Consider the following 26950-nt stretch of genomic DNA (forward strand, 5'->3'; position numbering starts at 1 on the left):
CTTACATGGAGACTGGCTACGTGGTTATGAAATTGTTTTGTTTATCTTTTTAAATATATTATTTAACTTAACTTAGCTATTCAAACAAAATCCCGTTTTTTTTCCAATTGTTTTTAAGCAGTGTTTAATTATGGCTCTCTTGATCTGTGATGACGTCACTGATGTTGGATGTTCTCTGATCAGTTCATTATCTCATGGACTACTATTCTTGATCTGAGCATCGAAAACTCGACTATCATGAATTGATTTCTTAATTTAGTCCAATATTCGTTCCTATTTTAGTTGTTTCACATGTTTCATGAAGGATTATTGATAGTAAACTGATCGGTAATCTTACTGAGATATCATGATGTAAACTGATCAGCTACACTGTACTGAAATGATAATGGTAGTAAACTGATAAGATCAAAATTAAGGAATCAACCAAATTGATTACTCCGCTGATATGAAGTTATCATCGAGAACCAACATAAATTCGGTGAATATATTAATGATTTCATTCGAGACCAATAAAGATTAAGTATGCACTTATCATTTACATATCTCTCTTTTATGTTTTTCATCAGTTTGGAATAATCTCGGCCGTCACAGGTATCGTCGTCTGAATCTACAAACCGGTCAATGGCAGGTAAGAGATTGTTCACCTTTCTTACAGCTATTTCTCATAATGCAAGTCTGGTCAGCTTGTTTGCGTTATGCTGCCCTAGCTCTGTTTTCAGTCCCCAATAAATGTAAATAAATCAATATAGTGGTACATTATCTGTGCAGTTTACGTGTTGCCGGTAATATTAGAAGTTTTGCTGTAAAGAAAGAACTGTCATAAATCTTCCCGCTCCTACTTCCATGGGGTGGGGGGGGGGGTGTAGAGAGCCAACTCTCATCTTTCCTGGCGTGATTTTGGTAAAATAAAGTATCATGTTTTCAAGGTCCTTATCTCCCCTTTTGCGGTTAAGTTTGCTACCAGCAGATTGTAGCAAAAACAACACAAAGTGCAGAAGCTAGAAATATCCATGATAGCACTATACCTTGCTAATAAATTAAAATAAGGAAATAGAAAGAAACTCTGTAGTAGTATGCATATACTTCAATCCGCTTCGTTGTTTTGTTGTACGGATACCATGGTAACCAAAACATATGCAATCATTTGATAAAATATGAATATAAGACAAATATTCATATTATTTCCAGCGTGTATTGAATAGACACAAAAATACATACATTAGACGATTTTGAAGCAGTCAGGATCCGAAGGGGGGGGGGGGTGGAGTGCATGGAGTTGCTCCAACTACGATATAGTCGGTAACCGGTAATCTGTTTTAAATATTTCTAATTTGTCATCCGGTAATTGTATTTTAATAATTATCTTAAAAGAGTTAAAGATATGCTGTTGCGACACTTGGACATTCCAGCCTCAATCATTCCTGATCATTAGTGTCTAGGATGGGGTGGAGAGTTGAGGGCGCCAAATAATAGAGGAACAACTCACATTAACTTTTGCATCACGTTTATTCCAAACGTAGAAACAAACTTTTAAAAATCTGGAAGTGTACAGAAATACATATCTTTAAAATATAATTTTTGAGATAAAATTCTGTAAGTAATTTACGAGCATCGGTATGATAATTAACAACCGAGGATATCATTTCAATATTTAGTAGAACACTAATAGCTTGTATGATTTTGAAACAACATAATTGACATAACCGTCGTAGCTAAACGTTCCCAACATACCACTACTCTCTTAAAATGAGAGACTGAAATTTCAGTCTAATCGACTGAAATTTCAGTCTAATGATGGATGGGATAAGGGATCAGACTACTTAGACTGAATTCCAGTCTGAAATGTAAAGACTGAAGGTCAGTCTTAATTAGACTAAATACTCTTCAGTCTAATAGACTGAAAATCAAACCACTTTAGACTGAACAGTCAGCAGTTTAGACTGATTTATTGCAGCACCAGTCTTAATAAGATTGAATACTTTCAGTCTATAAGACTGATATCAGACTGAACAGTCGGTCCTTTAGACTGAATTATTACACATCACAGCTATACTGTCAATTTTATAAATTGCAAATTCTGGATTGAACAAGCTTTTCTATAGATCCTCCGTGTTGGCTAAGTGCTGGAATTCTTCAGTAAAGATGCAGTTAAGGTCATCAAGACAACATTCAATGATCTGTTAATGCAGGGGAATTTACTGAAAGGTGCTACTTCATGGAGTGACTTCACCTTCACATCCAATCATGTTAGGCTATAAAGACCAGAAAATCATTGTGACAGTCACACACAAAGTACATTAAAAATGGTATTCCATCAAGAAATATAATTGTCAATATCCACCGAACAGTAATTTTATTCCCACTAACCCACTTATATATTCTTATATAATTTTTAATATATTAAAAAAAAAACAGAAATCAAAACTACAATATTCTGAGGGATGTTCAACAAAACATGTTATCTTTGCAACAAACGTTCAAATTATAAAGATACTTTACATAACAGTGACATATTTTCAGTTCAATATTAATCTGTCAAATTTCTGCTTGAATTGGGCCTGGATCTAAAATGTTCTTTAATTTTTTTGGAAAGGATTAGGTGAGCTGAGAACAGATCAGTGGTGTCGCCAATGGGTGGCCTGGGGAACCCCTCCCCCGAGAAGGAATTCACAAATAGACATATCACCAACCAAGATTCAAATGTCTGGCAACACCACTGTAACAGAAAGCACTTTAAATTCTTTGTATGTCACCACCAGGTGGTAATACCCTGGAATTCATTGACAACACAGCTGTAAATTGAGTGGTTATATACCCAGCTGATCCCATCTCCCGATCTCACTGAACTTTAAATTTTCCACTGTAAAGGATATAGTAACTATACGATCCTGCCTTTACAAAAGGGATAGGATGGAAACACGACGATAGTACAATGGATCTGGTACATTGCCTTTTTTCCAGTTGTAAATCATTAATGTATAGTAGCAACAATTTTCTTAGAATGATTTCAAAATGGGGAAAACATATGACAAATTTTCAGCAGGTTATTTATAAAATATTAGGAATGGTCAAACTATATATCAGTGCGGTGAACATTTAATACTTTGTGTTTCAATGATATAGATTGGCGATTGCTGAAAGTCATTATCCAGCACACACAAAACAAAATGTTACAAGCAAGCAGTTGACAGAATGGCACAAACTTCATAATGGCTATTAGATAAACATGAACTATTATATACTGCATTCACGATTTCATGATATGGCATTCATATAAAGCAAATTTGTATGCAAAAACAGTACATGTGACTATTATACCACCCTCAATTATTTCTTAACTTTCTGATAGTAATCATATATAGTGATTTTGATTGGGATTTCAATCAAATTTTAAAGTTTTATAAATTATCTCACGTGAATCCTTTAATGTCGGCCTCTAGCTGAAAAAGAAATGTCACTCGAGAGTGGACTAAAAAATTGAAAACAGTTTTGACTCATTACATCACTAAAATTTAAAAAAAATGGGGGGGGGGGGGGAATAATGAGGAAAGGATATTCTCAAATGGAATTTTCTACAGTTACTGACTTTATAATAATCAGGTTACTTGCTTTTCATGGAACAAATTATGGAATATTGTGCACAATAAATAATATTAGCTTAATTAATTGCTTAATTAAATAAACCTTCAACATAGTGAGTGCAGTGAAATGTAGGAACATTAAAGTAAACATTAAAATAACATGCTCGAAAAATCATACAACAAAGTTTTTTTGGCAACTAGGTGTTTGTTTAATTACATTCATAATTAGATCAGTATCATTAAAAAACATTTTTAAAAACCAAAAATCAATTAAATATTTATTTCTGGAGCCCTCCCTATTCATATAAAACTGTTTGTAAACTCCGGGTAATCAATTTAACGTTTTAGGGTATGTGTTAGTTACTCCTTAAAGGCATTGAAGATTTGTCCCAAACAGCATGCAGCCATCTGAAAAAGTTAACTTTCTGTTGCTTGCAAGTGATGTTTGTTCGTGTCGCTAAAAAAGACAGACAGTAATGAAACGTGATACCTTGATATCTTTAGCTGGACCTGAGATGTTCATCGCTGTATCGTTTATACACTGTAATGTGGGTATTGACCGTAGCTGTATGTACTGACTGTACACTAGTGTCTAATTACCGATGGTAGCAAGCTGTGTTTGTATTTTCTGGGATCGATGGCAGTGTCTAACACTTCTGTTACACCTCATTCGAAACTAGGTCAGATTACCGGCATTAGACGTTCTTTTTGCGCGAGTCTTCACACCCTTTTAAAGCTACTCCATGCTGACACACGTGGTTCCGGACTACAGAGCAATAAAAAAGTAACATTCACTCCTTGAAGTAACTCCATGCTGGCTGCCCTTATAGATGTGGCATGGATACGGACGAGAGACTTCACTTCTGTTGGTTGCAAAATTCCATACACCATGGAAGCATGGAACTCACAAAACTAGTGTTGTAGAGGGGGAGCATAGTCTATGTTAAATGTATGTTCTACGCCTCTGTCCCAGCTGGAATGGCCAGTTTATCTGCCACAATGAAGAATTGTTTGGGGTTCAATTCTGGTCCGAGAGATAGGATGAAAGGCTGTCAATATTGTCCTTGTCTGCCCTGTGCTGCACTCTCAATATCTGTGCCCTCCTGTTTGGTGAAGATAAAAATAAATGTGATAAAGGACAAGCAATATGGTATAAATCAAAACATTCTTAAAAAAAGATATGTTGAGAGGTAGAGAGACTAGACTAGAATAATATTTAGGAGAGAATGGAGAAACAAGAACATGACTGGCATTGTACAAAGGAGATATATCAATTCACGATAGGCAGCAATATGTCATCCATGGCGGGTGAGATGTGTTATGTGAAGGTGGATTCAAATTCAACCTAACATTTATGGGTTATCATGTTGATTTTGGCAGGTACATGGTTACCAAGCAAGGTTTGTTGTTAGTTGTTTTCAGAAATTTCTCTTTTTAAGGATAAATTGTTCATGACATCTCCTGATTCCATTACATCAGCATAGAAAACCAGTGAACAAGGAATATGATTTACATTATAGCCTACTGATTTCACTAATATGTCTATCTGCTTGTAAAAGAAACTGATTTCATAACATTAGTGAATGGTAATATTACTGTAAAATCTTATAATAAAGACTGATGGCCCACTATATGTTTAATAAAATAACAAAAGCATACCAATTCTTTTCCAGTTTCCACATGATTTAAATACAATGGTAATGGTTTAACAGAATCGTGTTAGCTTCATGCTGTAATGGCTGTAGAAGTCACTACATTTTTTCAAATAATTAAGGGTGCTTACAATCTATGCATAATAGTACTGTGTTTTGCAATTTCTTGAGCATTATTATGTTCAAGTATTTGTTATGAGGTTAACCTAGCCTAGATTCATTTGGGACGATCAAGTACATATTGCAGTCCTGACAAGCGTGCTTATTCGCCCGACGATTGGGTTCATATGCAGGACAGGCGGGCTAATTTGCCCAACGATCTGGTACCGTGATAGCTTCATGCTGTAATGGCTGTAGCAGTCACTACATTTTTCAAATAATTAAGGGTGCTTACAATCTATGCATAATAGTACTGTGTTTTGCAATTTCTTGAGCATTATTATGTCCAAGTATTTGTTATGAGGTTAACCTAGCCTAGATTCATTTTGGGACGATCGAGTACATACTGCAGGACAAGCGTGCTTATTCGGCCGACGATCGGGTACATATGCAGGACAGGCGGGCTGATTTGCCCGACGATCGGGTACATACGCAGGACAGGCGGGCTGATTTGCCCGACGATCGGGTACATATGCAGGACCGGCGTGCTTATTCGCCCGACGATCGTGTTAATAGGCCCCACCAATTATAACAACAGCCTAGGCCCTATTTGCTATAGTACAGCCTAGCTAGGCCTACCTCGCGCACAAGCCTAGAATAACTAACGTTACGAACTGCCAAGCTTTTATTCTGTATTAATTGGAAAACAACAAAAAACATACATACATACCCTCGAACACTGTTATCACTTCTTCGTGGAAACCTTTATTTGTAAGAAAAGTTCTTAAAGACTCAGCCATTGCTAATTTATAACCTTTACTCTAGCTTAGACATACGGTCGTCTGTCTCGTTCATGCCTAGCTGTGTGTACGGCGTGCGTACGTACAGTACAGCGAGTACCTGGCTAAGCGAAGAATATAGTAGTATATATGTACACAAGTTGTAGCGCTCGTTGTCACACTTATTTTTATGCGGCGTATTTGCAAGTTTTCGGATGACGTAGGCGCATTTCTGTTCTCTGATTGGATACATTTTTCAGTGGAATACAGAGACTGAAAATGGTAAGATGACATGCCACATGTGATTAGCTGATTGGTTAATAAAGTCAGTCCAAAACAGCGACTGAACGGTGTAACTGATAATACAGTCTAAGTAGAGTGTTTCTCAGTCTAAACTCAGTGTATAACACTGAAAAAAATTTCAGTCTCAAAGAAGACTGAATTCTTCAGTCTAACATTTTAAGAGAGTATACATCCTCGTGAAACATTGGTATTATTCTTCTGAAACAAAACTTAGCTGTAGTAGAAATGAATGACATTAACAAATATCTTAATCAAATAATTTGTTCACCTAAACTGCTTTAAGGAATGTACTGAAAATATCCCGCTTTTACTTCGCCGTCTCGGTGTACATTAAATATGAGACCGTAGAATGTTGTCAATCATGTTGCACCGTTCTTGTTTATGTTCATTTAATTTCGGGGCTAATGCTCATCATAGCCAGGGACGTCGCTAGATGGGGGTGTGGAGTGTCTCACCTCCCCCGCCAACTTGGTAAAACTGACGATGAAAAATTGGAGTGCGACAGTCGGAATTTTCGACTGTCGCATTCTGAATTTACCTAGGCCTATATTCATTTATTCCTGTGATTGTGAATGACCTAATAATTGAAAAATTTCTGTCAAAATTGACCTTAAATCTGTCATATTTACTACAATTTCTTTGCCACTTTGAGAAATTGGATCTCGCGATCCTTATACTCCACAATACAAAACTTAGTATGATTTTGAATACTCTAAAAAAAAAAACCTTGCCAGCTTCAATTCGGTTTATTTATGTACTAATATTGCTATTGGGTGGGTTGACCCTGTTCGCTTGCTGCAAGTAAATTCAGTATATATCAGGGACGTAGCCGTGGGGAGCAGTGGAAGTAACTGTCCCCCCACCCCCCATTTCAGTGTCGAAAAAAATGTTAAGAAACTGTTGAGTTCTTGCATGGTATTTTGTCAGTGCTCTTTTGATCTTGAACACTCGTCAGCTCCGTTAACTCGATTGTAATCGTAGCAACAGTAGGGCCTACTGATTCAGCTACTTAGTTTGGCAGATGCAGTTAGGTAAATGTAGCCTATAGCCTATTACCAGCCTACAGTTGGCCACTGCGTAATAAAATGCATATAGTCTACCCAGAGCCGTATACGGCTCTGAGTCTACCTAACCTTACTCGATGGAGAGTCACGAATCGTATGCACAACGACGAGAACAACAACGTGCGTTCTCATCCTTTATGATTCGTCACGAACAGCATGTCACGAAGCTAAGCTAGCAATCGTACGTGATACACGCTTCCTATAAATAATTATTACACTGCTAAATATGAAAAGTTCGATAGCTTCAAGTAAGTTCAGTATATATATTGTCTCCATGGTATACAATTAATGTAGACGATAGGTGTAAGACTATTTTGGCCGAATTTAGACTAGAAAATATTTTATAGAAATAGCTCAGTGGTTATTTTTGTTCGCGGAATCGGGCCACATAATATTGTAGGCCTATAGGAGTAGACAATCATCTTCCTCAGAAGTAATGACCATTATTTTATTTTATTTTTTAAAAAGCATGAGATTTACATCAAGGAGCAGTGAAAAAAGGTATTCGGGAATTGGCCTAAAATTTAACTTCTTGATGATTTCCTGCATTTTTCAAGGTTGCACTATCTTTAAAAATTATTGGGTAAATAATTTGGTATATTTAACATGTGGGCGATACTTAGTATGTTCCTTAACTGCATCCTCCCCGCCCTAGGGATATTTCCCGGCTACGGTTTCCCATTGGCAGAGTTAGACTAACGAAAATTGAATGTTGGAGCCGTTTACAGCTGTTCTATATGCGTATGGATGCCACGAAAATAGTACTAGTTTTAGTCACGGTTGTAGTTGTTTTATCTGCGAACTTTGTCTATTCATCTTAGAGCAGATTTAACTATCAGGTTATTAGTTAATACAGGTTGGCGTATATCGCCTCCGAATTTGTCCATATCGAATTTATATCAATAGGCCTACGTGAGAGCCACAACCACTGAAAATTGTATGTTTTTACAGTATGTTTTTATACTTATTTCTAAGCGCTCTATTGGTCCTTGACGAAGATGGTAGACAGATTGTTCATATTAGTGATAAACAGCCCGGCCGACCCACCCCCTCCCCCCCTCTCAAAAAAATATATATTAAGCGAGCTAGGAAAAAACACATGATTTTTTGGTAATTCACTATTTTGTCGAATATAATTTGTTGGAAAAAAACAGTTTTCCCCCTTTGTTACATTAAAATAGCTTTTGTAGTTAGTATCCTATGTAGCCTTCAAGCAGATAACTTATGCTCAGTTGCTTACTTGCTAAACCAGAGTGATTAATAAGTTTGTGAAGTGAGGGCCAGTGGTACAAATGTATAATCATAATAAATAATATAAATACCTTATATTAAAGTGCTGTTATCATAAAATAAAACATGCACAAGAGCACTGTACAAAGAACCAATACCTGGAATGTAAAATTACGAAATGTATGAAAACCTAAATGTAATAACAACAGCAATGAAAGTAAAACATGAAATAAGACAGGGTTATAAACCACAATAAAGAATATAAAAACTGGGCACAGTAATGTGAATAAAACAATGAATTAGATTTATGCCCATACTCAAGCCTAAAAAGATAAGTTTTCAAATGCTTCTTAAAAGTGTCGAAAAAAGTTCGGAACAAAAGTGCAGTCACCAAAGATGGGGTGTCTGACTGACACTGACCGTACCGTTAACGATAAGCCGGGGGTGGGTGTGGGTTTGCAAGGCAGCAGTCGGAATTTTCTGGCTTAAAAACCCATGCATCCAGTTTGAATTTCAGCCACTACACCCCTCCAATCACCAGACCTTAGCTACGTCCCTGATCATAGCACATACATACAGTTGTCGTATAAACAGTCCATTTAGCCGACCCTGTAGCTTACTGTGGCTGCTCTTGCATATTTGTATTTGTATAGCTCCCCGGTTTACACTGGTTATGTTCAATTTTTCGTTTTCTCTGGTGTTAGGAGAAGTTGATCTTCCATTAAATAAAGCTACCTAGTACGTCATTGGTTGTAACTTTGACCAAACCGTGCAATACTTGCAGAATTATTGGATACCCTGCAACTAAGATATCTAGAACAATCACGTGACTGCTCCTAATCAGAGAATTATTTGTCTTTTAACCAGATTTAGATAATCTTGTGTCCCAAATATTTAGTGCCGTAGATATTTGTTGTTACAAAACTTACTTTAATCTTCCCTGGTGGACCGAAGCAACATTATGTTTTCAAGTCCTTCTCATTCTTTTAACGGAAGATAATGCACATCAATCTGTTTTTTTTATTCTTCAAGATACTGTGTCACGGATATGTATATACTAAGCCCGTGCCGTATATTGCTTCTGCTTTTTGTTAAAAGATCTTAAATGTGCAGTAGATTTTCCTTTGGAGAAGCTGGATGATCTGTGTACAGCAATGATTGGATGACAAGACTAACTTAACGAATGTAGCATTAATGTATCTGGTTTCGTTTACAGTATCAACTTAATCGTCATTAAATAGCGCTCAAAAGCTTTCATCTGTTTCATGAATAATTATAAATTGGAGAGATGATTGAACTCATGGGAAACCAGCATCGGAACTTAAATCAGACCTATTACATATTTCATAAGTAGCTTCACCTTCTTATACATGTAAGACTTTGGGCTGAAGTTGCTTTAATCCTAATCGCCTAGTGTTTATTAATTCTTAGTATAATATTGCTATATCGTTGTATAAATAACATGTACACTTAGAGCTTCCGTAAAAAATATCTAACCACAGGATCTATTAGAAAAGCCGAATATACTGTTCATTTCATTTCCGTTATTACCAGTATAATTATAAAATATTTAAACAAGGGAACCAAAGACTAAGAAATACAAAAATATGTACATAAGTATAAACGTAAAGATAAGAAAGTAAAAGGTTAATAATACTTGAAAACTTGTGTTTCTGAAAAAAAAGTGATTCTGTTTGAATAAACTTAACAGAAAAGCAAAGCAAACAATTCTGAGTGGCTTTATTCCATTCTTTGGCAAGATATTAGGATTGTATAAATTTCTATTGGCTTTAACTAAAATACCCTTAAGTGATGGATGCAGTGCGTGTTCCATATGAATAAATCATGTATACTCAATACAATAGGAATTGTCCAATCAAGACGCTTAAAGGAAGAATTAGTTAACGGAAGATCTGTAAATATTACAGATAATAATTTTGAGAATTTTATGATCTGATTTTATCTTTCTGATACACCGTTAACGATGATCCAATTTTCCCTCGAGATCAAAATGGTATAAGTAATGCTATCACTGACATATCACTTTTGACGATTTCATAAGAGGGATTTGTCTGAAATACAGACTAAGCTGATTTACAGATGGTGTGGTATAACAGACATAGCACATAGTCATATAGTATATTGTTATAGGTATTCCATTGCAGTCGCTACGGACTAAGACATGTTTGTTTACATGTATGAAAGTGCTACAGTATGAATAGCTGTAGAGACTCAACTAGTTGATATTCTAACTTTAAGATATTGACATAAATATTCAGTTGATTTTTTTTTAATGCATTTGTTTCAAACTGACAGACTAGAGAGCTATGATACATTAGTATGTAATATAAGTCACAGAAGACAGAGCGTTAATCTATGATATGATCTTCATTTCCCCGACACTCTTGAAATGGGCGCAGTGTTACATGTTGTCAAATGTCTACTACCTGTCAATCTCATCATATTCGTTAGAAAATCCCTTCGAGAATATTACGAAGTTTTCATCACTATTTTATCATGATCCTAAGCTTTTTTTTCAATCTCTCTTATATAATCGTAAATGTTTAGACAGATGTGTGCGCATTAATGAAGTGGTAACTAATGCAATCACACGGCGCACTGTAGGACATTATTCTAATATAGTAAATTTGAACCCAATTAAACACAATCTGTCATAAAATGCCATGTATTGCCTAATTATCGTAATCTTTCTCTGGTTTGATTTGTTATTAATAAATGAACATAACAAACATGCAAACAACTTCCTTAAATATTCTAATGGAGGGGTGGGGGGGGGGGGAGAGGCTAGGTTTCTATACTGAAGTAACGATAATTATTTTAAAAAACGTTCATTTGTCAACGACGAGGAGTTATTTGTCCAGGATATTTGTATCGTACAATACAAGAAACCCTTGTGACTAGGTATAGGTCAAATAACATGAGGTATGTTACAAATAGCATGAGGTATGGAACAAATAACATAAGGTATAGTGCAAATAACATGAGGTATGTTACAAAAAACATGAGGTATGTTACAAATAACATGAGGTATAGTACAAAAAAAACATAAGTTATGGTACAAATAACATGAGGTACGGTGCAAATAACATGAGTTAGGTACAGATAACATGAGGTACGGTACAAATAATATGAGGTATGGTACAAATAACATGAGGTATGGTACAAATAAAACGAGGTATGTTACACATAATATGAGGTATGTTACAAATAATATGAGGTATGTTACAAATAACATGAGGTATAGTACAAATAACATGAGGTATAGTGCAAATAACATGAGGTATGTTACAAATAACATGAGGTATGGTAAAAATAACATGAGGTATGGTACAAAAAACATGAGGTATGTTACATATATCATGAGGTATAGTACAAATAACATAAGGTATGGTACAACTATTATGAGGTATGGTACAAATAGCATAAGGTATGGTACAAATAACATGAGGTACGGTACAAATAGCATGAGGTACGGTACAAATAACACGAGGTACGGTACAAATAATATGAGGTACGGTACAAATAACATGAGGTATAGTACAAATAACATGAGGTATGTTACAAATAACATGAGGTATGTTACAAATAACATGAGGTATGGTACAAAAACATTAGGTATGGTACAAATAACATGAGGTACGGTACAAATAATATGAGGTATGGTACAAATAACATGAGGTATGTTACACATAACATGAGGTATGGTACAAATAACATGAGGTATGGTACAAATAACATAAGGCATGGTACAAATAACATGAGGTATAATACAAATAACATGAGGTATGGTACAAATAACATGAGGCATGTTACAAATAACATGAGGTATAGTACAAAAAACATTTGGTATGGTACAAATAACATGGGGTACGGTACAAATAATATGAGGTATGGTACAAATAACATGAGGTATGGTACACATAACATGAGGTATAATACAAATAACATGAGGTATGGTACAAATAACATAAGGTATGGTACAAATAACATGAGGTATGTTACAAATAACATGAGGTATGGTACAAATAACATGAGGCATGTTACAAATATCATGAGGTATAGTACAAAAAACATTTGGTATGGTACAAATAACATGAGGTACGGTACAAATAATATGAGGTATGGTACAAATAACATGAGGTATGTTACACATAACATGAGGTATAATACAAATAACATGAGGTATGGTACAAATAACATATGGTATGGTACAAATAACATGAGGTATGCTACAAATAACACGAGGTATGGTACAAATAACATGAGGTATGTTACAAATAACACGAGGTATGGTACAAATAACATGAGGTATGGTACAAATAACATGAGGTATGGTACAAATAACATGAGGTATGGTACACATAATAGGAGGTTTGGTACAAATGAATGAAACTAAATGAAATATCCCTGCCATGCTCGTACTCCAGCCCTTTCGTCCTATTTCCTAATTATTCTTGTCCTTCTTTCTCCGCATGAAGACCCCTAACATGTGCTCTCATTGTAGAAGTAATTGTCTTGTGAATCAAGACAAATTCTCTATTTTAAAGTAGAGAATATTCAGACAGATAAATCCTTATAAAACAAAATGAATCTATCGGGCTTGCAATGTCTCTCTTTCACACCGTTTCAGTCAAAAAAGTTTTATTGGTGAAAATATCGATGCATACATTTCATCTCTAGAATCTTTACGTTGTGACGTCACTGTACGCAGTAATACAACAGTCAGTAAATTTAATCGGTTCTAATAGTTTCAGTTGTAATGAGGGATCCATATTGATTATATTTCATTATTTTTTAGATTAATGTATATATAAGTGACTGATATGAATGTGTGGGTCCAGCATATGAAACGGCAGATCTGTTTTTAACTTGAAACAAAGAAACAAGTGTATTTTTAAGGTAGATTTCATCAATTAGATGTACTTTAACTTACTTTGAAAGTTAAAGTAGAGATGACTACATTATAGGTCAACTTAAAGGTGTTAAATTTAAGGTTTTTATTTAACTTTCAAGAAACGTCGTTTTGTACCACCCTCTGTATGTACAGTACTATGAATAAGCAGAAGCATTATGATACAAAAATGGCAACGGTGAATCTGAACTAAAAATGGTTTAAAATATTTGCATTATTTCTTTCGTCTTTTGAATAACTAATAATGTGTATATAAAATAGGTTATTGAAGGAGCCTGGGCCAGATTGGGAGAAGAGGTGGGGTGTTCAAAGTAACTGGTAATGTGGTTGAGTTATAAACAATTACCACCCGGCAAATTAATAATTATATTCAAGCGCTGACAGTAGCAAAATGCAACATCCTGGCCTTGTACCCTCACATGGTTCCTATTGTTTTTAGTACTCTTTCCACCAGAACAATTCAATACGTTTGTATGTTATAGTATAATAAACGCTCTGATGTAGTTGAGTCAATTTATTCCTGATTCCAAGCCGAGTCCGACAACCACTTGGTTCGAGTATATGGTAGTCTCGAGTCTGAACAGAGTTCTAGAGAGATATGAGCAACCCAAACCAGGTCTGAGTCCAGCTAATATATAGAGACTAAGCAATGACGAGCTCATACGGGTTTCTGCCTATACTAGTCTAATAGACACACAGGGCGTTTCGGTTAAATACACAGACTATAGTCATTCATAACTTACAAGCCGTCGTTTGATGGTCTAAATTTTCCCAGCCTAAGTTGGACAGAGAGAGTCAACTATTGCGAAACTGATTATTTGCACATGTAAAAACTTTCAATAAACAAACACACACATGGTAAACTTAGAAAGAAAAACATCTGTGCAGGGTTTATTACATTTCATTATTTTTTCATTGTTAACAGATCTCTACCAGACTATATTTAATTCTCCCCTTTGTGTCTCTTATTTTATGAGTTCATCATACAACTGCATTTCCAAAACTTTCATGGATATCTCTACACGATCAACAACACAATAGAAATATTCCATCTAAGACGGGGTGTGGGGAGGGGGGGGGAGGTAACCAATATGCTGCTTTGTGGGCTTAACAATATTTTGCTTTATTTTGGGCATTACGTCGATCCAACCACGATGTTCTGAGTTCTATCTTTGAATACTGCCCTCTTTCCCTACTCTCGTCATCTTCTCTGTCGTCCATTGTATCCATCTGATCATCTCAGTGAGAAGTTCATCATTATGACGTCACTCAGTGTTTGATGACGTCACTCAGTGTTTGATGACGTCACTCAGTGTTTGATGAAGTCACTCAGTGTTTGATGACGGGTTTAAAACTAAGTATGTCTTCCCTGTAAAACTAATGTTTATATTCTTGTTATTTAGTCCGTGCATCTTACAGTGACGAGTCTGTCTCCTACATTGACTTTAGTGTGTTCAATACAGATATGATTTAACTGCCAGGAATAGTTTATTGCGATATCTGTGAAGATATATCATTCTATCTTATACATTTTTTGCTTCGCCATATTATATATTCCTGAAATTCATTTTCAAAATCTCATGAATATTATATTTTTCTTCCTTTCAGGCCTGTGACAATAGGGGCAATCTACCAGGAGAAAAGGTAAGAGAGACATAGATTCATGTTCCTGTTAATTAGTAACGATAATGTTAATAACAGACAAAGAGGTATTAATTACGGTAATGTGAAACATAGAAAAACAGACAAAAGAGTATTATACTTTGTGTCTCATCAGGGGGAAAGATTTATAATTGTCGTGTATCGAACTGGAACAGGGAATTTAGGTAGGCCAGTTACAAGTTTATATCTCGTAATGATAATAACACTGTTCTCAATGTCAAGTTTAGATGCGGCCTAAATAATCTTCCTTCCGCAAGCACCAAATCAGAAGGTTCTTTTTTCTTTCTTTTTATTTAAATTTGTTTCATTATATGTAAAGACACCTGACTAGTCCAGCTAACAAACAATGTTCTTATTTTTTTTTTTTGGCATCGAACTATGTCTTCCTTTTCTAGAATTAACACAAGAGCTGTTTTCATAACATGTATGATCTAAATGACTGAGGCCCTATTAATGTTTAGTTAGCTTACACGTACAGCTAGGATTGTTTGGGCGTAGTGGTAATAACGAATATTTGGTTGTATAGTCACCATGCAGAAGATGGATGAGTTGACGTGATGAAGTATTTCTGTTGAAAGGCAGAAAAATAGCGGCTTTTAGTTCAATTGTTTGAGGGCCGAGGGAGGAAGGATTCATCCGACTAAAGTATTTAAATCTAAAATTTGTTATCCAAACTTTGATGAAGATGTATATCATCCCCTCCCCCCCCCCCCCACCACCACCAACATGGACGCATATTAAACGTCTTTAAACCGCTAACAAATGTTACAATATTTTCATATACAGCTGCCATATTTCGCTTTGAACGTCCGTATTGCCTTCGTTTTTTAATTTAGAATCGCTATACTGATACTGTACAGAGAAACTAACAATCTAGAAAGAAACTTGTAGAAAAGTAATCTGGCTCACAATTTCTTATTTTGGATGTTACTATATGTCTTGTAGCTGCAAAGTAACAGGTTCCCAGACATTGGTACTATGGTAACCACAGATGCCCGGATGCTGTGGGAATGGGATGGCAGTGTATTATGATCGCGAATAATTTTGAGAGGAACAGTGATTTTCAACCATAGTTGTGTATATTTTCTCATTGGGGTCCCGGGACGCCATACAAAATACTTTAAAAAACATGATATCAGGAGTTGTTTAGACTTCGTAGGTACTCTGCCTCCGGGTCCAACTAGACCACTGACCATGGGTATTTAGCGGGCACTTGACCGTTGGAACATTCACAGGGCAACGGCTTCAGACCCACTGAACATTGGTCTGAGTCCGCCTGCCCCCCCCCCCCCCCACCCCGTCCCCCTGTTCATTTCTAACCTGTGTTATTGGGATTAGTTCATAAATCACCATAGACCTAAAATCTGAATGATTTATCGTTAATTAAATTATATAGTTTTCGTGAACAAGGTAACACTAGCAAACAAGACTCTGTCTTGCGCACTACAATGTGCATATAAAATTAACGCCTAAATATTCCTCCACTGAAAACAAATGTTGCTAACAAATAACACAAGTTCCGCCATAACAAAACATAAGAGCAGAACACGATCTAGAATGGTCAAGAGAACCAACTAAAATAACGATCCCGTTATATGTCACGAATGGTGACGTCATGAAATTTCCTTATTAAAGGAACAACATTATAAACGTCAGATAGTGACACGGCCTACCCAACATTGTACTTAACCTTTAAACAAAGTTTAATCAAATTGGTTTCAAAGTTCTAGAGGAAGAAGGGGGAGGGGTGGGTCCAGCTGGAAATAAATAAACCACATTTATGGATCGAACTCAGGTTACCTTTAGAATGAAGTATACTGGTCATTTTAACACCCTAAGAATGCTGCTCCCTTCACCAACTATTGATCTTTGTAATGCATAATCACGTGAGTCAATGTCCAGTTTGATTTGTCTCCTACATTTGTGAATTCTTTGGAAAAGCACATAATGAGAGATGAGTGACCTGGATATGTTTCTGTAACCATTACATTAATGTTTGAAGGAATTGTCGAACTTTCATAATGATGAGAATGGTAAACTCTGTAGCTCAATTGAAAATGGTTACTCAGCTTGACAGGATCAGCTTATAAACAGGACGGAACATTTCCCTGCATAGCACCAATGTGTGATAGTACATTGGGTTGCATTGATTGAGTCATCGTGATATCAAGGGAAATCCCCTGCATAGATCATTTGATGGTTACCGGTAGGGAAGAGGATGAGGTGTGGAGATAAGTGAACTGATTCTTGTACAGTAATCCTGTTTTACACAGAAATCACTTGTATAGATTGGGAGAGGATTGGATCCTTGAGTTATGAGTCAATAATTGTTGAAGTTGACGTAAACTATTCAATTGTGTTGTTAGTTTTAATATTTCAAGCAAACAGTAAAACTTTTCTATAGAATCCAACCTTCGCAAATCAGTCCTTTCAAGCATGGAATCAAAGCGACTACAGCATTAGTGACCATGGTTTCATGGATTTAGCCTTCATGTGTATATCATGTTCAGTACTAAAATATTCGCAGGACGTACTCGTTAGATGTCCTAAAATAAAAACAGAATTAATAATAATAAACAGGACAACAATTTTCAAGATATTTGAAAACATGCAAAGTTTAATGTGACATGAATCGATTTATCTGAAATAACACTTTTAACAAGGGTGCATATGATGAATATTTACAACATTTAACTATACTGCATTATCTTTGTTTCTGTATTATCTTATTCATTACTTATAATTTTCCTTTTGTTTAGGGATTCAATGAGAGGAGTTATCAGTCGAACTTGAAGAATTTCTAGTGGGCAATGTTCAAGTAACTGTAAGTCAATACAGCTGACTACTCTCTACCTTATTATTTAACATTGTATTTGTTAACAGTGATTGTCTGCTAGATTTAGTTGTTAAATCTTAATATGTTAAAATTTATCGCCATCGAACACCAGAATTTGTATTCCTATATCTGTGATTATCTAATTTTATCTGGTCACTAATATCATTTGCTTCAACTATAATTGGTTTTTATCATAGTTTTTCCTTCACAAAGCAAATTCCTGATTAATGTATGGAAAGGAGTGATAAGTTCCTTCCATTAACAGAAACATCGTTGGCTTGTTTCCCGTGTCGGGGTGTTTTGTTTAACTGGTTAGTTTAATTACTGGTTGGCTCATGGTACTGCTGGCGCTTTTGCCGGAGTAGGAGGTTGCTTATAGGTATCACTTCCCCATTATTTTACTAATAAGTAGTACACGTTGTTCGACCCGTTGATTATAATACAATATAACCTAATATTTATCATTTTATTATCTTTATATTACAGCTCAATGCAAAATGCATGTTCATCAGCAGGACTGTGACGTCATTAACTCAATCCTCAAATTGATGGCAGTAATTTCAGTTGGAAGGATCTAATAAAGAGATTAGGTTGTAAACTGTTAATATCTCCCAAATACTACAAACAGTTCCAGATAGAGCTTCAGTATAATACACATGCAACTAGTCTTGTATTATTGTGACTATATTCTCAAGACAATGAAATGGTGACTTGGTGAAGACTGTAACTGGATCTTGTAGAGAGATAAGTTTGTACAATAATATTAATAAACACTTATCCAATAAAGAAGTGAAATTTGAAAGATAACTGTTCAATTTACATTTTGTTTTAAAGGCTTACTTTAAGCGGAATTTCAGTCTTTAAATGTTAGTATCTAAAAAGGCGTGTTGTTAATATTTCTTCAACTTTTCTGGTTTGGTAAGATAAATGTCTGGAATACTCCTTTCATGTTACATTGCTGATGACGTCAGCCCCTTACTACAGGCCTAAATATTCATGTTAAAAATGGGATTTATACATTTGAATAGCTCAACAAAATCAAGTTTTGTAACTTCGTTCTTAAACCATAGCATAGTTAGATGATTTTCAACTACATTTGTCCATGTCGAATGTGTACTTCAATGTTAACATGTTATTTGAGGCCATAAAAGTATTCTCATCCCATTGAGTGTTGTGTTGTATTTGATGAACTGATTTAACTGTCCAGTTAACTTACTGATGAACTCAGCTGTTTAAAGTAACATGTCTCAAAATTAAACAAAATGTTATAGTAAAAGCAGCCTAGATTGGTCTACAACATAACAACATTGATGTTGTGCTTAAAGTCATACTTTAATATGCTATATATTCAACTACTCAGTTTTGTGCGCTAAAGTGCTAAAATGTAATTTGTTAGGTTTTGTTAGTCACATTGCTGTCGTTCGGGAGACTAGATGGGTGGGTAATGGGGAGATAAATGTTATCATGTGACCATTTCTAAATCTGATGAATATGCTGCTAAAGATTTTTATGAGTACACTGTCCACTATCTATCTCCTATTGAGAGGCAGCGACTTCATCTACACCACCAACTGAAATAGTATGGTGCACACCGATAACTACTATTTTTCTCTCTTGAATTCAGCTTTATGAAGTTTAAAACTAAACGATGACAGGAAAGTAGCCTACATGTTAGAAAGAATGAGTAATTATGAAAGACTCGTCCACTATTAATTAAGATATATTACCCACCTATTAGGCGGGTTTAACCCCAGATAATATGCATAATTTGAATTTATTGCAAGCGTTTTCTTTCTTTTTCGAAGAAAGGGATGGGGTGTCTAGTACATTGTCTCCATCCTATCAAGAGACTGAGTTAACGTTGTAAACTGTTAGTAACTCCAAATACTACAAAGAACTCCAAACAAAGATTCGATATCTTACATGATCACACAGGCTACTTAGTATGTTATTGTAAAGTGTAAAACAAGTAGATCTTACGTTTTATTACCCACATTACTGCTCACAAATACTTTCTTTTCTAACTCATAATTCATTTGCTCTTCAAGCCAAATTCAATTTACTAAGAACCAAATAAACTATTAATGACGTCATCCATCACCTACTACGTCATCAGTATAGGAGACTATTTATCTCGTGGATGTTAACTATTGAGAGAGGGAAGAGAGAGAGTACAATCCCTATCTTACTCTCTGTGTGTATGTGGAGGGGCGGGCGTGGGGGGTGGGGGGGGGCATGGGGTGTTGGAGGTGTTAGATGACTGACCCACCACATTGGTGATCAAGTAGATGTAATTGTATTCATTTGCACCAACACCAAAACGCTAATCTTTAGAATGGGAATTAAATGGTTATGTACAGTATTTTACACCCCAATATGTTACAAAGTCTTCGTTAATTGCGGAAGTAAAGAGAAAAGGTTGTTCCACGCACTTCCCGTGTGCATGGTGTAACATCCTTTATTGGTCCAATTTTATGTAATGTTATGATTCATCCCAATTCCAGACCCCTATCTCCACCTTCCAACCCCCCCCTCCCCCTCCCCCCGACAAACACCTTACTACTCAGAAAATTAATTACAAGCCTGATTCTGTTAATATTTCTATACTATTTTTACGCAGACATGTTTGGAATGCTTTGGTTTAAATCTGTACATAATGTATCCACAAACACTCGGTAACTAGGAGTGAATGATTACACTTTATCTTTGTTCATCCTTTACTATTGATGTAAACTGTGACGTTTCGGCTACGTAATGTCTAACAAGAGTAGAGTCAGCTTAATTGTGTCAATGCAAAGACTAAATGACATTCACTGGTTATCTACAATACCATTGTGTTATTAAATTGAACTACAAGAAGTTAGAGGTGATATTAATTAATATATGTGATATGTTTTTTTTTTCTAAGACAGCATTTCTTCATGTTTGTCGGTTCCAATGTATGATCGTTCTTAACTTGAAGACAATTAGATGACATGACTGTGACGTCATATCATATGATTTAAATAACAAATGTATATTCTGTATGGAAGTAACTGAGACTTAAATTAATCGATCAATACTTTTCATTGTATTCTTTAATTATTATTTTAATTTTTTCTTTATAATTTTTTTTATTGATTTATAATCTGTCCGTTTTAAAATCATCATCTTAATAATTAAGTTTATTGTTATTAACTTTAAGTCATATCCTATTTGTTGTATTGACTGGTCCCATCAGCGTACGAAGAATATAACATGAACGCTCAAAATAGTTCACCGACAAAGAAACATAATAAAGTTTCTATTAGTTGTTAACACTAACATTTCATTAGTAACAGTCAAGTTAAGGATGCTTTGATCATGCGCAATTAGTTTAATCTCTCCAGGTATGATAACAAGAAATGAATGAGATAGAGGTTCCTATTATTTTTAGGGCTTTTAATGGATATCATATTCTTATTTTTCATTTGTTTACTCTTAAATTTTGCTACATTTTGAAAAACAGTCAGTTGAAGTGTTGGTTATGTTTGACTCAAATGAGACTGTAACGTTGATTATCTTAAAGAGGAGAGAGGAACATTTACATTAGACTTATTAAAGAGAATCATATACTAAGCATACTGGTGAAATGTGTATCCAATTCCTACATTACGTTTTGGAGATATCGATAGCTGAGATTGTAACAGATTGTACCAAAAGTGAACGTGAAGCAAACAAGTGTGATGTCTTAGTCGCACACTGACGGCAAAATGTTCCATTTTTCTTATGTTTTTACTTCCGTAATTTGACTTTGGATTAGAAAGGATCCCAACTTTGCTTTAGGGTATGTGATGATGACAATATCCATTAATTGCAAAATACACATAGTTTAGTGCATACCAACTTTGATTCCTTATCGAAGACAAAAGGAATATATGCGATGGTGATGGCGTGTGCGTGTATGTGTGCGTCTGTGACACTTGCTTGAGTCCGTGATAACTCAACAATGGAGTGATGCATATTTGTCATACTTGTTACGTAGATGTATTATAGTAAGAAGGTGTGCCCGATTTTTGTAGCGCTGACCTTATGAATATTAATAAGGTTATGGTGTCAAACGTAAAACGTTTTACATTGCAATAACTCCGCAACCCGAAGTCGGATTGCAGCCAAACTTGGTATACAGTTGCTGGTTAATGTCTGGGCTCCCAAAAAATTCGGACCCATTTTTGAGCTGGTGGAACCAAATTTTATTTCCAACTAAAATGCATTTTGAGGCAGCTTCTCTGGGCCCGAATTTTTGGGCCCTTATATTTTGGGACCATCTGAGCCCACATTTTTTCTCCATTGCAACAACACCGCAACCGTCAGTCGGGTTGAAGCTAAACTTGGTAAACGCTGGTTAATAGCTGGTACATGTAGGCCATCTGGACCCCAATAATTCCGGGCCCATTTTCTTTTGCCGGCAGGGTTTAACTATTATTTTCAACTCAAATGTATTTTGGGACAAGTTCTTTGGGCCCGAATTTGTGGGCGCAATATTTTTGGGACCATTTGAGGGGAAAATTTTATTGGGCCCAATTTTCGGGAAGGGCCAACATTTTTTATTGCAAGAACTCTACAACCTTTAAGTATATCTGATTGTATCCAAACTTGGAATACAGTTGTTTGTTAGTAACTGGTACATGTAGGCATAAATATGATGATAATGAATGATGGCATAAAACACTTTAATATTCCACTTACCAAGGAACCATAATGACCGTTGGGCTCTTGTTAATATTTTATCGGTTTCATTTACCCTACGTTGTTATTATAGTCCTAAGTAAAGCCTTAGCTTTTTAAGACAATATGATCACGTGAGCTTACATAATTTAACAAGATTGATTATGATAATTAATGCTGATAATGTTCTGTACATTAAGTAAGCCTTATATGCAATGGTATGCTCTCTGTGTTTCACTTTTCATTTCAATTTTTCCTTAAAGTGTTTTAGTTTACTGCATCTTTTAAAGTTTCAACTTGTTTGTGAGACTAAAGGGGAATCAAAGCAACGATTATTGTGATATTATATGATAGGTAAGATATCGATCATTGTGATATTATATGATAGGTAAGATATCGATCATTGTGATATTATGTGATAGGTAAGATATCGATCATTGTGATATTATGTGATAGGTAAGATATCGATCATTGTGATATTATGTCATAGGTAAGATATCGATCATTGTGATATTATGTGATAGGTAAGATATCAATCATTGTGATATTATGTGATAGGTTAGCTATCGATCATTGTGATATTATATGAAAGGTAAGCTATTGATCATATTAATATTATGTGATAGGTAAACTATCGATCATTTGAATATGATATGATAGGTAAGCTATCGATCATTGTAATATTATGTGATAGGTAAGCTATCGATCATTGTAATATTATGTGATAGGTAAGCTATCGATCATTGTAATATTATGTGATAGGTAAGCTATCGATCATTGTAATATTATGTGATAGGTAAGCTATCGATCATTGTAATATTATGTGATCGGTAAGCTATCGATCATTGTAATATTATGTGATAGGTAAGCTATTGATCATATTTAATATTATGTGATAGGTAAGCTATCGATCATTGTAATATTATGTGATAGGTAAGCTATCGATCATTGTAATATTATGTGATCGGTAAGCTATCGATCATTGTAATATTATGTGATAGGTAAGCTATTGATCATATTTAATATTATGTGATAGGTAAGCTATCGATCATTGTGATATTATGTGATAGGTAAGCTATCGATCATTGTAATATTATGTGATAGGTAAGCTATCGATCATTGTAATATTATGTGATCGGTAAGCAATCGATCATTGTAATATTATGTGATAGGTAAGCTATTGATCATATTTAATATTATGTGATAGGTAAGCTATCGATCATTGTGATATTATGTGATAGGTAAGCTATCGATCATTGTAATATTATGTGATAGGTAAGCTATCGATCATACTTAACATTATGTGATAGGTAAGCTATCGATCATTGTGATATTATGTGATAGGTAAGCTATCGATCATTGTGATATTATGTGATAGGTAAGCTATCGATCATTGTGATATTATGTGATAGGTAAGCTATCGATCATTGTAATATTATGTGATAGGTAAGCTAGCGATCATTGTAATATTATGTGATAGGTAAGCTATTGATCATTGTAATATTATGTGAGAGGTAAACTATCGATGAGCAAGTCACATTAGGTCACGTACGCATTTGACAAAAATTTTATTTTAATTTTGGAGATACCGTTTTCTTGCATATTTGTAAAGATACAAAACTCGTAGATTTGAATAAGTTTTGAAATTTTACATTTTGTCTTCATTAATTGCTTCATTAACAGTCTACTTTAATAAGGTATATGAGCAGAACATTAACAAGTTATTCTTTTAGCATTACATAATTTCGTCGTAGTAAAGCTGATAATATTATGTATATATCAAGTAATCCTTAAATACAAAGATCGGCTCTGTGTATAGTATATACTCTTCATGTTATTCTTTCATTGTTATTTTAATGCACTGTATAAATGATTCTACTGGCTTCATTTTATTTTAGATGTTTTTTTTATTTCTTTATATGCCAATATTTTCCTTCGATTTATAACGTAAGACTGCATCTAATACTTACTCTAATTATTGTTATATTTAGTAATTAATTATTAGATTGCATTCTACTTCATCCATTTATTAATTTTACTTTCTTTTAAGATTTAGTTGCTTCCTTTCGTTACTCCTTTTTCTATTTTATGAATCAATCTTTGATATTACTCACGCGTAATATAGTGAATATTAAAAGAATATTCATTCATACTTAGTAAAGATTTCTAAATCCTATTGGTCCATTCAGGTCAGCAGACCGTGGTTAATCCTGTGATTAACGCACGGTAAAATTACGGGGCATCACTTTAATAAATCCGGGTGTTAATGCTATCGCTGGATGCACTCGGGCTCCGCCCTCGTGCATCGCTTGCATTATCCCCCGATCGTGCTTTAATCCTGTGAGTAACGCACGCTAGACCTTTGATTAACCCCTTATTGTTAAATGTTATCATAATAACAATGACTGTCTGTCTACCGTTAAACCACTGATTGTGTTACTCAAAATCATACTAAAACATTGTCTTAGAGATGACACTAATTGATAACAGTGACATGTTTTGTTTTTAATCCAGTTTTTGTTCCATAATTTTGTTCTCTAATGATGTTGCTTTAAAGACAATAGGAACATGTGACTTTGACGTATTATAGTAAGACTTTAACATAATAGTAACGAAGATAATGTTCTGTATATTTAACATTAACCTTAAATGCAATGATCGGCTCTCCATACATATCTTTCATTCTTCTTGTATCATTATTTTGCTTCTTCTTATTAATGGGACTGGTTGATGATTAATGAATATCCATGATCTATTCATTGTAATTCAGTTTTTTGTCGTATTTGCATTAACGCAATTAGATGTTATGAAACCATAAAGTTTACCAATATTCCTCAAGCCCCGTCCCGCATAACTGAATATAGGTACATTTACTATACCAATACCGACTAACAGATAAATATGGAAGAAATCATTGCGTTGCAGTGTCTGTTTATGATATTAGATATTCCCCAAAAAATAATTATTCCTTTCCTTTTAATTGTACTTGGTATCTTCCTTATTCTGCATGTTTGTACAAATATATAAGTTTTGCAACCAAACACACTTGTTCCCTTTGAGGCGATCCAGATCTCTCATTGTGATACAATTACAATCAATTTATCCCATCTATATGTTAATATATCATAAGTTCATATCGTAGAATCGTATAATGAAATTATTGATATGTATTGATATTGTAATGTCAATGGAAGCAATAAAAGAAAACTAATCAGATAAATATTGTCAATAGTGTTATCTCTGTGTAACATGTAGTCTATGTACTAACTTGTTATTTCAACCTCTTACTCTTTTCCTGTCCTGCGTCAAGGTCACACAGAAGGTTATGGCTATACTGCAGTAACTCTCCGGTAAAACAGGTGAGGCTGGTATAGTTGCGGTTGAGTTTAGGAAAAAACTGTCGCTATCGTTCTGCGAGCCTTAAATTTAAACTTTCTCTTCAAGTTAATCCCAATCTTTTCTAGAAACATGTGTGGTCCCGCCTGACCTCAGATGACCTTCGACAAAAATTAAGTGAAACCGGTAGATAGTATGTATAAACTATATCTATAACCTACAGTTTCGTAAGTTCGAATATCATTTGATGTCATTCAAACCAAACTAGAATCTGTTTAGAACTGTTTAGCTGCTCCAAAGACATGTTTTTTATTTGTAATTCAAAGGCAGAATATTTAGTGTCTCACAACTTAATGTATGTATCGTTTCATTTCTATGACTGAGTAATTGGCTTATTGTATCCTTCATGGTGCGACTTTGTGGTCTGCAGTGCAAGAGATATATGTATATATCTTTCTCGTTAGTATCGCAGTTTATAGTATACCGCAAGCTGACATATTGCAGCGGTTCATTCTATAAGCAAACGATAGTATCAGATTGATACAAAGTTCAGTGATGGGGTAATGACTGTTCCCATAGTTAATAGTTTATGTGTTTAATTAGTCAACGTACTGATAATAATCATTAAATTAATAAACAAATACAATCGAACGCACATCAAAGTTCAAGATTGACAAAACGAAAGGCTTTTTCTATTTGCACGACGATAAGGAATATTTGGTTGTAAAACGAAAGAATTTGACTGGGAAACTGGCTGATCTTATTTGTACGTCAGTGTTTAATAAGACC

General features: G+C 34.8%; 1 protein-coding gene and 2 long non-coding RNA genes across 4 annotated transcripts in view; 2 read left to right on the forward strand and 1 right to left on the reverse strand.

Annotated features, from left to right (window-relative positions):
- Nucleotides 1–18850, forward strand: part of LOC139977740 (uncharacterized) — a 220149-nt gene extending 201299 nt beyond the window's left edge. The window contains exons 11-12 of one of the 2 annotated variants that reach the window (XM_071987312.1): nucleotides 18063–18127; nucleotides 18626–18850. In XM_071987312.1, the coding sequence (XP_071843413.1) occupies nucleotides 18063–18107 (45 nt within the window). In that variant the 3' untranslated portion in view covers nucleotides 18108–18127; nucleotides 18626–18850. The remainder of the gene's footprint in view (nucleotides 1–18062; nucleotides 18128–18625) is intronic. The other variant, XM_071987311.1, reaches the window with a different exon arrangement.
- Nucleotides 2310–6583, reverse strand: LOC139977423 (uncharacterized). Its single transcript, XR_011796533.1, has 2 exons — nucleotides 6063–6583; nucleotides 2310–4684 (listed from the first exon to the last, which is right to left on the reverse strand). It is a non-coding gene; the product is annotated as an uncharacterized lncRNA (long non-coding RNA).
- Nucleotides 18851–20364: 1514 nt separating the features above from the next.
- Nucleotides 20365–26049, forward strand: LOC139977775 (uncharacterized). The gene is made up of 2 exons (XR_011796685.1): nucleotides 20365–24100; nucleotides 24204–26049. It is a non-coding gene; the product is annotated as an uncharacterized lncRNA (long non-coding RNA).
- Nucleotides 26050–26950: the final 901 nt, after the last annotated feature.

This window comes from Apostichopus japonicus, chromosome 12 (assembly GCF_037975245.1).
Source record: "Apostichopus japonicus isolate 1M-3 chromosome 12, ASM3797524v1, whole genome shotgun sequence".
NCBI classification, from domain to species: domain Eukaryota; kingdom Metazoa; phylum Echinodermata; class Holothuroidea; order Aspidochirotida; family Stichopodidae; genus Apostichopus; species Apostichopus japonicus.